Source organism: Meriones unguiculatus, chromosome 6 (genome assembly GCF_030254825.1).
Source record: "Meriones unguiculatus strain TT.TT164.6M chromosome 6, Bangor_MerUng_6.1, whole genome shotgun sequence".
Lineage (NCBI taxonomy): Eukaryota > Metazoa > Chordata > Mammalia > Rodentia > Muridae > Meriones > Meriones unguiculatus.
In genome coordinates, this window is record NC_083354.1 from 68,145,858 (window position 1) to 68,160,933 (window position 15,076).

The 15,076-nt window shown below is 44.8% G+C and overlaps 1 protein-coding gene across 2 annotated transcripts in view; it reads right to left on the bottom strand.

Annotated features, from left to right (window-relative positions):
• The window catches only part of Pde8b (phosphodiesterase 8B), a 213,142-nt gene extending 208,077 nt beyond the window's left edge, over positions 1-5,065 (bottom strand). For both annotated transcript variants that reach the window (XM_060385589.1, XM_060385588.1), the window contains exon 1: positions 5,024-5,065. In XM_060385589.1, the coding sequence (XP_060241572.1) occupies positions 5,024-5,050 (27 nt within the window). In that variant the 5' untranslated portion in view covers positions 5,051-5,065. The remainder of the gene's footprint in view (positions 1-5,023) is intronic.
• Positions 5,066-15,076: the final 10,011 nt, after the last annotated feature.

Consider the following 15,076-nt stretch of genomic DNA (forward strand, 5'->3'; position numbering starts at 1 on the left):
CCTTCACTTGACAAATATTTACTTTATCAATATCAAGTTTATACCCCATGTTCTATTTCCTTGACTCTGCATAAATAATGACTTTTAGTTTTAATGTCAAACTATAGCAGAACCATTTGAAATAATCGTCATCATTAATTAATCAACAGTGCATCCCCTGATAGAAAATTTGAAAACAAAAAGCCAAAACTATCTACAAATTCACAGACAGTGACAAATCCATTACAGCTACTGCCTGGCTAACAGCAATTTATCAGATGCTGTCTAGACAACAGCATGGTCACAGATTCATGGTGATCAATCCACGAGACACACGCGCTTCACCACTGCCCTCGCTTAGCTTTACGCCAGGAGCCGTGTCCATAAATAGAAGCGTGCACGGTATAGATGGCCTTACAGGAGGGCTCACAGACGGCCCACATTTTCAGTCTCGGTCCCCCTTCACCCTGCATGTACACAGTTGCCACCCCAGTAATAACAAGATACTTGATGCACCTATTAACATCAAGCCCTTTATAAAAATGCCCAGGAAACTGAAAAAAAAAAAAAAAAAAAAAAAACTTTCTGTGAAAGCAGGGGATCAGGGAAATAAGTGAGATATAAAGAGAAAATTAATTCCATGTTTTAGAAATGTACAGGGCTCTTCCAATAATAACGGCATGACTACATCTTTTTACGTGTTATTTAATAGAAACAATGCATCATGACCTGAACTGTAATGCCCCAAGTTTGCTGACGTCCTGACCCCTAAGTACTTTAGAAGGTGACTATATTTGGACACAGAGTCTTTAAAAGGGAATTAGTCTTAAGTGAAGTTATTAGCACAGACCTTAATCCAATGTGATTGGTGTCTTTGTGAGAAGAGATCAGAGCACAGACATGCGGTAAAAGGACTGGATAAAGGCACAGGGAGAAGATGGCTATCTGTAAGCCAAGAAGTGAGGTACTCAGAGCAGCCAGTCCTGCCAGGACCTTCATCTTGGGTTCTAGTCAGTCTAAATTCCTGCGAGGAATCAAATCTCTCCTGTATAAGCTTTGGTACTTTGTTATATCTGCCTTAACACACTGATATAGATTGCTTTGTATGTACCGTTTGCTCCTCCTCTGTCTTCTTCTCCTCCCCATGCTCCTCCATCTCCTCTTTTTCCTCTTGGTCTTTTAGGAAAAGAATACTTCTCTGTGTCCATGTATTTGGATAAGGTCCATACAACTAGTTTTTACCAAAACACACACAAAGAATTGAGCTTCATTCTTTAGCTGAGACATTTAACAACAGCTGTTAATTTTGGACCCTGTCTGTTGTCTTCCCTGCCATAAGGTTATCAAGACCACATGTTCTCTGTGGTAGAATTACAGGTGGCAGAGCTTCTGCGAGCCTGGTTCCCCAAGAGACTATGTGGAGCAAGCACTCTGTTAACCTACTCTGGACATAAAATGTGAGAAGTAAACCATTTATTTAATCCACTGAAATTGCAGGGTTGATTTATAGCTACTGCATAGCCACTTCCAGGACACAAATCCACCTCACAAAAGCCAGGGCACCAGAGTACGTGGAGTCTATGTTCAAGTATTACCTCAGCAAACTATCACCGATAGGCGATAGTGGTGCCTAGATCTCAGAGTAAGCTGCAGCTGTCTAACGGACTTACGGCCTGCTCAGTGGGAGGAAAGTCCTTCTTTGTCCTGCAGACCTGGACACATGGAAAGAGAAGTCACAGATCCCACAGGAGGACATACTGCTGCCATTTTCTTAACTTGATATAGCCTCCCTGTGTTCTAAATACTTACCCTTCTATCCATTACCAAAGGAGCTGCAGACACTCACAACTGGTCGAAGGGGCCCAGCTGGGACACCTACAAGACAATCCCTGCGGGGACATCACAGCTGAGGAACTTAAAGAACTTGAGCCTGAGCACATGGAAGATCACTGTGAAAAAGTTTCTTTTAGACATGTCGGGGCAACTACACTCATGACTCCTAACAATATGGGTGTCCACACAAGGCCTGCACAAGACCAAACCAGCTGGCATGGCAACATGGATAAGGAAATATTAAACAGGGCTCTACCATAGAGGCAGAGCTGCAGGCAATCAATGACTGTGGAGAGGGAAGTATTAGTCTTCTACTGAGAGATAGCCCTGATTGGTCTCCACTTACCCACAGTAAGCCCTAAAGAGAAAGACATAAGGGCAACACTAACTGGAGTCAGTAGGTATACCTAACAGTGTGTGTGTGTGTGTGTGTGTGAAAGAGACAGAAAAAAAGACTGTGTGTGTGTAAATGAAGGAGGAACTGGAGGAAAGTTTGTAAATTTAGTACTCATGTATGAAGTTCCATAAACTTCAAGCTAAACAATGAAGATATTTCTGTGTGTAAAATATAATCATATACAGATTGTTTTATTTGTTTAACCTCCAATTGCACATATTTGCATAATCTTAGAGCTGGAAAGACTTTGACAACCTACCACTCTTAGGTCATAGATAGTACACCTGAGATCCCTTCAGATCAAATGATCCATCAAAGACCAAAGCTACCTCAATCGAAGGACTGATGGTTTGGAAAGGCATGGGGCTTAAAAGTGCACATCCAAAGAAACCATGCTTCTTTTGACATGGCAATCTCACCACTAGGAACTGACTTACTAGAAATAGCTGAATAGATACTCACACACATACACACACACGTAAAAAGACACACATGTATAAATAAGGGAAAAAAACCTACCATGCTAGTAATATATATGTTTAAGTAATTCAAGTGCCCAATCTACAGGAAATTGACTAAATAGATTCATACTCCTGGCTCAGGTCTATTTAGTTATAAAGGAGTCAGTCTCTTCCCTGGCGTAAAATAAGTAATGCCATTTTGATAAAAACAAGAACATCAAAGATGAAGAGAACTCCCACTCATGAAAGATACATGGACTTAAGTGCACTGAGGTGTATAAGCTACACTTAAACTTTCAGGCTTCCTTTTTACTCCCTCTTTCATTGTGCTTAGTTGGACCTTTGTAACCAAACTCAGCGAGCTGGCCCAGCTCTACCAACCACTAGCTGCACGATGGGTCTCCTATCTGAAAGTTTTGGAAAAATAGTTGCAGCACTTCCTTCATCGGAGGCTGAGGACATCTCCTGAGACTGAGAGCATCAGGAGAATGCGCACTGCAGCTATGTGATCGATATTCTCGTCCCGTGATGCTCTCCGAAAACCTGGAGGAACAAGATTTCTCCTGTCTTGAGTTGTGTTTACTTTGGCTCTTTTGTTTCTTTAAAAATTGTCTAGTTAAAAAAAAAAAAACACACTCTAAACAAATTATTCTGCTTATTTCTCATCCTGAAATAAAGTGAAAAAAAAAAAAAACCCTAGTGTTTGTTTTCCTTTTTGAGTAGTGTTTACTCTACTAAGCTCTAGCAATATAAGGCATTCCAATATTCAATGTTGCTTCTAAAGAGAGTTTCATTATTTCATTACTGGACTGATAAACTGCTTTTATGAGAAGTTAATATTAACTGAGTCTTTCCCGGGTAAGTAAATTGTATTTATCAGGAGTAAGTGAAGCACATGCCACCTCTCGTGGGAGATTTGCGGCACACTGGGCCCTCTACCCAGGGGCCCCTCTCCTCAGGCCTGTGGGAGACTGGCCAAGTAGGGTCTTAACGTGAAGACATGAGATGTTTTTAGTGTTAGTAGCCATTTTCAAGCTCTACTAGACCTTTCTGTAAGGTCCACCAGAGTACACCGTTTGGGTCCATTTCCACAGACCTTTAAGCCTGAAAGATTTCTAGACTTTACAGCCTGGAATCAGAATTCAGTCTGCCACACTTCTGATGCAGGGACTCTTCAGACCATAAATGCTTTTTTGGAACTTGGTACAAGCTGTGGCAAGACTGTAAAGAAGACGATGACAGTAGGCTGTCTCTGAACTTAGCAAACTCCCGTCAGAGACGACCCCAGGCCTGGGGGTTGCCTTTGAGCCAGCACACGTGGCCTGAGGTTCTCGTAGCTGGGTAGTTCATACAGCTGCCGCCTCCCAACCCCGGTTCTTTCCACCATGTGATGATTTATCGTTCTAAAGTTTCTACTTCTTGGAAAACTGAGCCTCTGCAAAGTTAAAATAGCCTGTTCAAGGTCAGGAGGGCAGTTAGGAACTGGCAACAGCAAACTGGCAAATTCTAAAGCCTTCGGGGGCGGGCCTCACGTCTCCCCTGGCACCCTGGGTGAATGAGTTTGCGGCCTCTCAACAGTCCACACAGCTGGAAGTTTGGAAGAAGACGCTCTTAGAGAGGCCATTGCAGGTTTACACTTCAGGTTGCCAAAGAAGCTTCAAAGCAGGCATGCCAACCCCCACGCACTGGAGGGAGATGCAGACTTCACTCAGTGATTGTAAGAAGGCCCTTGGTCACTTAGCCTTGGACCACATCCCACTGCCCTCACCCGTCTCATGGTCCATGTCCTCTGCCCCCCCCCCGGGGGGGGAGATGAGGATCCTCACAGACAGCCTTTCTTTTCCAGGCACCTCTGCTCCCCTCGCTCTGGACAGGATGGGAATCTTCCGCCCTGGGGAAGACCTATGCAGGAACGGCAGGAGGCGCCAGGCACACGTGCAGCCACCCACACCTGTGCCGCACCTGCACGGTAACCCCACCGCGCCCGCGCCGCACCCGAGGGCTAACGCTGTTATGCCCCGCTTCCCGGAAAAGCGGGTAATCTGCTGAGCCATTGAAACCATTGAAAGCTCATTCGAACAGCAAAGGTGCCCCACACCCGGCAGAAGAGGAGGCAGCTTGGGAAGAGCGAGTGCAACAGGAGGCACTGCCAGGCAAGAAAGCGATGATCGCTGCCGGCCGGGCACAGACCCCTGTGCAGGAACTGTCACCAAGGATTAGAAATTGCAAGACGGGGGTGGGGGAGGAGAAAAGAGCATTCTCCGCACCAGGGGTTCAAAGCCACGTCTAGGGAGGGCTGCAAGCTTGTGCCTGTGCACTGGGACAGCCTTCTGCAGCCATGTGCAGGGCTCACCTGGCGCGCGCTGTGCTGCTGGTCCATGCTCGCCGAGATCCCCCTGCTGCTGTCCCAGGGAGCCGGTGCGGGTGTCTGTGCCCCAGCTGCACCAGACTATTGTACCTTTGCACCATGCGCCTTCCTCCCCTCCCACCGCCAAGAAGGGTCTGGTCTCTCCAGGAGACTCTGTTTGCCAATCTGAGCTTCCACTGCCTTCACTCCTCCAAAGGTCCCAAGGCCGGAGGGTGCCTGGGTCCTAGCGCCCCTCCGAGGCGCTTGATCCCCGACTTTGCGGTGCTTAGCGGCACCCTACTTACACCGTCCTGGAAATGCTAGAAGTCAAATCTCACTGATGTTCTGGAACCTGGTGCCTTTTTGGAGACTCAGGATTCAGGTTCTAAACATCTGCTAACCGTAGCCAGCGATCTCTGCTATCCCCTCACTGGAGCTAAAAGGAAACAGTGGTCAGTTTACCAACATTGCTCAACTCAAATTTGTCCTCATGTTCCCCATTCGTTTATACTTTGGGTACTGGAAGAGGTTGGTACATGCTACACATTTACCCTAAAATATCCCTGAAGTGATAAGAATGCGATTCATATCATTTTATGAATTATTTATTCTCAGACATGATTTATATTACCTTAAAGATAGTTTTCTATTGCTCAAATATGTATATTAATATATGACTATATATACCGAAGTACATACTATATATGAATATATGTACCCCATTGATAGTATCGTACATTGTAAAGGCTGTTCCTCCTCAGAGGTTCGTATTCAAAGGAATACATAAACAGCACACTGATGTGTGTGGGGGGGGGTGATCCCTCAGTCTTAATTGGATAGACAATTTATTAACAGGAGTCACAACAGATCAAGCCAAAAGCACACTGGTCTTCCTTGAACCCTCTCCCTCCACCGTAGCATCTCCAGCAATCTGTTTAGGGACTGATTGATGGACTCATTAACGGTCTCGGCGCATACTGGGAAGCTCTTGGACTCTTCTGAAGAGTAACCGGTTACACAGGTAATGTAAACACCTCAGCTGTAAAAAGCCTTGGCACCCTGCAAATGTCATGATGTTCTTGTTTTTAAGAGCTAAGTAGTATTCCGTTGGGTAAATGTGCCACAGTTTCAGTATTCATTTTTCAGTTGAGGGACCTGTAGGTTGTTTCCAGATTCTGGCTATTGTGAATAAAGCTGTTATGAACATAGTTGAGAAAATGTCCTTCTTGTGTGTTGGGGCATCTTTTTTATATGCCCAGGAGTGGTATAGCTGGGTCTTGAGGTACAGCTATTCCCAATTTCCCGAGAAACCTCCAGATTGATTTTCAAAGTGGTTGTACAAGTTTGCGCTCCCACCATCAATAAACCACATCCTCTCCTGCATGTGTTGTCACCTGAGTTTTTGATCTTAGCCATTCTGTTGGGTGTAAGATGGAATCTCCGAGTTGTTTTAATTTGCATTTTCCTGATGACTAAGGATGTTGAGCATTTCTTTTAAGTTCTTCTTGGCCATCAGAGATTCCTCTGTTGAGAATTCTCTGCTTAGCTCTGTACCCCATTTTTAAATGAGATTATTTGGTTTGTTGGTGTTAGAGAATGAGGGAATGTCCAACCAATGACTGGCCCAACCTGAGACCCACCCCATGGGAGAGAGCCAATCCCTGACACCATTAACAATACTCTGCTCTGTTTGCAGACAGGACGACAGCCATAACTGTCCTCTGAGAGGCTTCACCCAGCAGCTGAAGGAAACAGATCCAGAGATCCACAGCCAGACATTAGGCAGAGCTCGGGGAGCCTTGTGGAAGTGTCAAGGGAAGGACTCCTAAGGAACAAGAACTTCACAAGACCAACAGAACCAACCTCGGCCCATGGGGGCTCACAGAGACTGAAGCACCAACCAAAAAGCGTGCATGGGCTGGATCTCCTACCCATGTGTAACTGATGGGAAGCTTGGTCTTGATGTGGGTCTCCTAGAAAGGGGAGTGGGGTTGTCGTTGGCATGGACTCTGTTGCCTGCTTTTGGATCACTTCCCTCTAGTGGGGATGCCTTGCTTAGAGGGTTAGCCCAGTCCTGATGTGACTTGATGTGCTAGGGCAGATTGGTGGGTGAGCTCTCCTTTTCTGAGAAGAAGGGGAGGGGGAAAATGGAAAAGAGGGTAAGAAAGTAGGCCTGGGAGGAGAGGAGGGAGACTACTGCATTTGAAATGTAAAACAAACAAACAAACTTACAAAAAAACAAAAAGAAGACTTTTAAAAGTCTATAAAACAAAACAAAAGGCGTGGTGGCATCTGCTGGTAGCTGAACCAGAGGGTACACGTACCTGGCTCCTCCAAGATGAAGAGATTTCTAACAATGACCTAGGAGCTACTCACAGATCTGAGTTAGTCCAGCCCAAAGCCAAGATCAAACAACCTGTTCCTGCTGACCTTCCCATCCAGAGAAGCTGATGAGACTTCTCACGGCAGAATAGACATTTTTAGAAGTAACACCTACTTCGCAGGATGGGGAAAGAGACAAATAGGAAGATTATCTTGGTCTTACCCACTATAGAGAAAGTCCTCTGAAAGACTCAAGAGCCATATTAATGTATTAATGCTAATGCTACAGCATTAGCACCAGCTTTTATGTGGGTGCTGGGGACTGAGCTCAGGTCCTAATGAGTGCACACGAAGCACTTCACTGTTGAACCAACTTCTCTTTTTTGAAACCCCTAAATTTGTAGTGCTTTGTTATATAGTGATAGAAAAACTAATCTACTTCTTCCTTTTGCAGATGGAAAAATGTGACAAAAGAAAGTGAGTTAGAAGGGCCAAGACAACTTAAGGAGGCAGAATAATGTATTGTTATGTCACAGTCATGGCCTTTGTAGGCCTGTACAGCCAAGGAGACACGCAACAGTGTCTCGGACGATAAATAGCTGGTGCCAAGGTGGAGATTTGGTGAAGGGCAGAGAAAAAAATACAAACGGCAACAGGCAAAGCACAGTTTGCCAAACTGGATCCAAGGGTGGAGGGAGCATAAGTGTTTCTAGAAAGAAGAATAAAATAAATTAAAATAAAACTGAGGAAGAGAACAGAATGATGGCAGGAAACATCTCCAAACCCCTTTCTTAATAGTATATGAAAGTCAAATGTAAACCATGTTATTTGCTTCTTGGAGTATGGGGTTTTCCAAAAGAGCTCTCAAAAAGAGATTCTAGACAGAAAGATATGTCTCTGCATTGTGTGCTGCAAATGGTTGACATGTCCCAGACATGTTTAGCACCCTTGGCCTGAGTCCTGACAGTTCGCATGAATTGTTAGGCTATCAGTATCTTTAGATGCCTAATATTTACATCTTTTCCATTGCATTCTTATTGGGCTACAGTGGCACAACAGCCAATCCTAAATATTTTTTAAGAACTGTGTACCTCCAAAGGCACTGCCAAGGATGGGAAAGGAGGAAGAGGGAAATGGATAGAAGAAAAGGGAAAGTAACCACAGCCCAGCTGAGGAAGGAAAGGAGAAAGAGAGTCCCGGAATCAAAGGAACAGAATTGCCGGGGGAGCGGGAACAGGACAGCGTGTGAGCAAACCTGCACACTGAAGGTTTGTCCTTGCTCCTCAGTGTCACTGGCCTGGCTGTGCCTACGTGGGAGACTCACGGATGGCAGCTAAGCTTCCTTGTCAAACCCCAGTGTCTAAAATGAGTGACTGCTCGAAACTCAAGCCCCAGCCTCCCAGAACCCTTCTCTTGTCCGCACCAACAAGCCACCACTCGCACTGCAGTGTCCCTACCCCACATCTCTTTTTGGGCACCCTAATGCCAAGAGTGAAACATTCGATTTGAGCCCCAACCATCTTCCTCTGATCCAACCCAGGGACATAGGCAAAGCCAATATAACAAAAAAAAAAAAAAAAAACTTAGATGCACCAAAATATGCACTCTTCCTGCTCAGGCCTATCAGTTTCTTCTCCTCAGTTGCTGACATTTTCTCAATGTTCAGTTGGTTTGGCACTGAACCAGATGCTTTGGATCCTTCTAAACTCCCCACACACATTTTGTCAGGGTCAGAGGGTAATAGTACCTGACGCCAAGCCTGACGACTTAAGTTTGAAACTAGGGACTTACATGGTAAAAGAAGGAGTCCTACAAGCTGTCTCCTGGCCTCTATGTGTGTCATGGCATACGCACTATTACACATGCATGCATGTGCAGACACACACACACACACTCATACATACGGGCACACAAGATAAACAAATAAAATATAATAAAGACATGTTTAAAGGCTGTTAAGTGGGCATTCTGTCCTCACTTTCCTCACCTTAGGATGATGAATCATGCCAGGGAGGGTGAATGAAATAGACAGCCAAACCAACTTTTCCCAGTTCACAGCCTTGCTAAAGGCCCTGTGTCTAGTTGTACAGCATAGAAGCTGGAGTCTGGTGGCTTCTGATTGGCTAATGGCTTTCTGACTCCAGACATTCTGTGCAGATCTGTAATTCAGCAAAAATGTGTAAGGGAAGAAGGAAGTGTTTTCTTCTGAGGAAGTAACAAGATACCTGGTCACCCAGGATTGCCACAGCAGCAGTAATCTATTGGTGACAAAATCCTGCTTCTATTAAGCAAGTTAAAATAAATGGGGGTGCACCATTTAGATTCCTTTGAGTATGCCATTGGTCACTCTTCCTTGAAGGTCAAAGATGTTAAAGGTACTTACTGACAAGCTGGTGTTTCCCACAATATGAAAAACCAATAACAGGTAAATACAGAGGCACATCCTGAAATCCCGGCACTGAGGAAACTAGCAGTGCTAGTTTAAAAAGATGGCAGCCCTAGGCTGGTCTTGGCTATGGAGAAGGAAGGAAGGAAGGAAGGAAGGAAGGAAGGAAGGAAGGAGGGAGGGAGGGAGGGAGGGAGGGAGGGAGGGAGGGAGGGAGAAGAAGGAGAAGAGAAAAAAGAAAAAGGGGGAGAGATAACGGAAGAGAGGAAGAGAAATGGAGGGAGGGAATGTGAACAAGGAAAGGAGGGAGGGGAAAAGGAATGAAGGAAGACCAGCTGGCCAGTGCTGTTGAGTACTTGTGTGTTTGACAGTTGAAGTTGAGGCCATTGTTGGCCTTCCACGATCACTGAAATCACTGTCAGTGCCTGAATTAAATTCCCCCCTGTCATTTATCCATTTGTGGGCACAGCACCACCATATCATCACCAAACCAGAGGACTATTCAACATCATCATCTAGACATTGTCTTTTGACTTTGAGAAACCAGCTGGTGTCATATCTAGCTACCTCACTGTAAAATGCTGTAGATTCGGGATACTAGTCCAGTTTCTCATCATTATCTTGAAATATTACCCAAAGGTACTACAAGGAAACAAATATACTTCCTACAGAATTGTAGACAAAATATTCCCAACCCAGATCTCTGGCCTTGGCTCAAGTCAAAGAGAGGGAAACAGAAAGTTTGGAGAACACTTGTAGATGCCATGTGAGTGTGCATTTACTCCATGGTTTGCAGATACAACCTTGCAAAGATTAAGTGTAGCCACACATGGTCACTCACTTTCCTCAATAATGAGCTATGACCTGGAAGTACAAGATGAAATAAACCATTTCCTTCTCTAAGTTGCTTTTAGTGAAGGTGGTTGTCACAGGAACAGAAAGGAAATCAGAACAAAATCCAAGGGAAGATGTCAGGGAAGCAGTTAGACCTCTGAACCTATAACTGAAAACAATGGCTATTTGACCATAAACTTGGGAGTAATCAGTTTATGCCTATCACTATGAGCTGAGCCCTGAATCACATCACCAAAGGAAGAGGAACCTCCAGAAAGGAGCAAAGGGCACAGAAATATATTCCGTGTCTACCAACTCTTAGAGGGCGAGGAGTGAAGGGGATGCCAATAGAGACAAAGGAGCTGGGGCCCACGAGACAGGAGGAAACGTGCAGAGAATGACATTAACTAGAGGATCTATCCACTAATGGGAGCATCTAGAAGATGGGGAGTCCCAGAAAGATTTAACACAAGAAAAAGATGGTGACTTGTGCACTATATCCATAAATCTGCAGGAATAGAGAAGCTTGAAGTGAAGATCATCAGAGACACGGAGACCATTAACAACAATCCAGAAAGAGCTGGTAAGCTCAGCAGCTGTATGAGGGAGGGAACAGAAAACAGGAAAAGAAACTTTGGGGTAAACTAGGACTTGAGAGTCTGGGGGTGGCTCAGGGTACTCATTCCTCCAACAGAGACAGAGATGGGTTTTATAAAAACAAGCATGAACAGGCTTGTGGTTTTGAGATGTCCCTATTTCACCCAAGGGAGCTATCCAGAAGGCCAGCAAGTGAAGGAAATAATTTGGATTAGAACAGAAAAACCAGGCATCGACACACAGGTCAGAGGAGGCTCTAAGAAACAGACCTAAGGGTCATGTCTCAAAAGTGATCACCACCTTTCGAAGGGGAAATAGAATGAACGGGTGTGGAGAAAGAGTCAGGCTTCCAGCTGATCTCAGAATAACCTATTCCACAGCCAAGACTATTGAGAATAAAGGGATTTCACTCAAATCCTACTTTTGACAATACTTAGGGGGAGACATGGGACCCAGGGCCTCTTGCATGTGAGATAAAAACTTCAACATGGAATTATATCCCCAGCTTTTTATTGCTAAGCTACTCAGGCTGGTCTGGGCTCCTCTGTAGCCCAGGGAGTCTCTGAACTTGTGACCTCCCATCTCAGTCTCTTTGTCTCTGAGATCACAAACATACCAGCAGTCTGTTCTACATATCACATTCTAGAGTGGAAGGGTTATTTTGTCCTTTAAAAGATGAGGTGTGAGTGCTTGGGTGGGGTCAGTTATAAAATATTTTCCTAGATTTACTGCTAAGAATAAAATTTCATTTTCATAAAATTTCCGTAACTCCTCTCAGTTAGTTTGTATTTTAAAGGAAGGCAATGCAGACAAACTAAGAAAACATTGCCCTTAGATTTTGATGGGCTATTTTTAATCCCTCTTCCTAGGTTTCTGTTCCTCAAGTTGGTTTTTCTCTATTACACAGAGAATCCTGACTAATATACATGTTGTCCTCAAATTCACAAACATCCCACTTAACAAAGACTTCTAGAAACAAATTTTAGAAAAAAAAAAAAAAAACTGGCCATGTTTTAAAACCAACCAGCCAACTTCATACATCTGGTGCCTGATGTTCAAATAGCTACACAAGCCAGTAAGGGCAGCTTGGGAGCCATTACCCTCTCTCCAGTTGCTAGAGGCTAAAACCCAAACTAGCAATGAGCACAAATCACCCTTCCTGCATGACTCCCCTTTATCTGTAGAGTTAGAAGCCAGAGGTATTAGTTTTCCAAAAATAAACTAATTAGTAAGGGTTCCACACCTGTTTCATGCTTGTGTCCAGCTCTTTCCAACCCACATATCTCCTTCGTAGCCACCAAAAAGATCTTTTCACACCCCTTCCATACCAAGAACTGATATTAGAGTTCATGTGTGTTATGAGTATGTTGAAAATCCGGCCCCCAGTGTGGTAAAGTAGAAGGACCATTTGGTTCTTTAAGAGATGAGCTGTAGGGAGAGACTGTGAGGGCTAGTGAAACACATTAGACAGGGAAGCTGGTGACAAATGTTTGGCATTTCAAGTTCTTGGAAGTCACAGCCTGAGGAGTCATGATCAGACATCTACCCATGACAACTCTCTCCCCATGTCCCTAGCAGAGAAAGCATCATCTTCAACATGACCTCATTTTCTGTTTGTTTGGCTAGCCCTCTGTGTGGAATGCACAGGCCCGTGGTTTTGTGTGCTCAGTCCCTTCACACAACCCATGCTTTCTTCTCCATAAACGGTCAAGCTACCAAGTTATCCCAGCCCTGCTTTCTTCCACATCCTTGTTTGTAGTTACACATGTCACTACCTGCTTATGCCAGAATTGTTTACACTCAATTCTTTTTCTTAACTCCTAGGGCTTTGAAAGGTCTTGATGACAGGATATCTCACATAGCTTTGTTGCCCTGATTGACATGTGGCAATACTTCAAAAGTTGACATTTCCAGCTAAATCTCAGTTGACTGACTGACAAAATAAATGAATGGATGAATGAGCAACTAAGAGCATTTGCACTTGGGGTGGCAATACACTTTCTTCTGCATCTCCCAAGACGAAACACTATTTCACATAATTCATCCAGAACAGAAAATTCACAAAAGCAAATGCCATTATATTTGAGAAGAAATATTTTCAGACTGTTTCCATATGTGTTTCTATATATACAGGTTTATGTAATATTTTAAATCAAATTCAACACCATGTGGTTATGTATCTTCTAGAAGCTTATGATGATGATTTAGGTCAGAGCTTAAAACAATGACAAAAAAGTTCTTAAAGGAGATTTGTTCATTTATTCTCCAGCTCTGTTCATTTTCTATAAGTTTCTTGTCTGGGTTTGGCTCCAACATCACTAGCCATCTGTGACCTCTGACCTCTCCAGGCAGAAATCTCTTCCATGAGCTTCACTGCCCTTTGTACAGAGCTTTGCTGTGGCTTTTTATCCCACTGCTCTGTGGACACAAAAAATATGTCCATCTTATAGCAGATGGTATGTTCCTCATGAGCAGATAACCCATCTTCTTTACCTCAGTCTCCCCTATACTTGCCATCACTCCTGGCACAGAGTATTACACTCAATAAATATGGACAGAATTGGATTGACTTCGTGGTGATTATGTACTTTGGACCCTAAAATCTAAGCAGTGGTCTCATTGGTTTAAAATCCTGTGGCACCCACTTTAGGAGAGTGAACCACCTCCACAGCAGGGCAGGAGTAAAATTAGCCTCTCATATTTCAAGTCACAGAGTAGAGGGAGATGGGGGAAGTAGCATGGCTGGAGTGTCTACTCAGTGCTCAGCCCTCTGCTGCCTCACCATTTCAAACGCCCAGGATGTCTGCAGGTCCCTGTTGCAGTGGGACAGCCCGGGTCGATGGGGCCAGCCTTAGACACAGTACAACTAGTGGTGGCTCTGTTGCACTGGGCTTCAGGAAGGTGACGGGGGTCCAGACTATCTCTGACGTGCCCACAAAGCCCAGGGCCATGGGACCATTGCTATGCTTCTATCCTCTGAATTCTCATATCTGGGGGTCTGCAAATGCACTCCCTCTACGGATTCCACAGTTGCTCCTCTTTTCCCCACCTGGCTAGTCACCCTGGTCCTCTGGACAAGTAATTCTCAAATTGTAGTTTCCAAACTACATCATCCAGGAGCTTGGATATGTGAACTCTTGGGGCACTCTAGGAGCCTCGCTCAAAACCTCTGCGGGACAGGGAGCAGGGTACTGAGCAGCACTGTTCAGAGCTCTCTCTTAATCGCATTGCCCCAGACAAGCCTTCCTTGACCCTTTTCCCCCACTCTGTATCAGGCCCCTACTAGCCTCCTCTCTCACATAGTAGCCTCACATCTGTAAACTGTAGGGTCACCAGTGCATTTGTTTAAAGTATTATCTTCCTTAGCAGACTGAGTTCTTGTGAAAGCAAGGACCACGTGCATCTGGAATTTTACAGTGCCCCTGACATTCCTCGGACTCCGCAAACACCTTTTTGTCAGTTTTTCCTACCCACAGTCTGCTTCTGCATCAGCCTGCCCAGGAGATGGTGGAGCACTTCTGAGCCCACTGCGTCACAGAGCATGAAGATGGCCGAGTCGCGTTCTCCATCCAGGGTGACACTGTGGGTCACCCCAGGACCCCTGTGCTGCCCCTGCCCTTATTTCCTCTCACAGAGGACCCACACCACTAGGTGAAGGGTGAAAAACTGGAGGATCCAGGCAATTTGTTGTGTCCTGAGAGGCTGAGATTCTTTTATGAAGTGGGACAACAACATTCCTGACCGTACTAGATTTTTGGTAGTGGCCACTCTTGCTTTTCATGACCCAGAGCTTGGGCTGGCTCGAGCCAGGCTGTGCTGTCACTCTTTTTGGTAACCCAGTATCTCATTCTTTTTTTTTTTTTCCTTCCAGGCATAGTGTGTGTGATATGGAATCAGTATTCACTCTTTGCCTTAGCTTG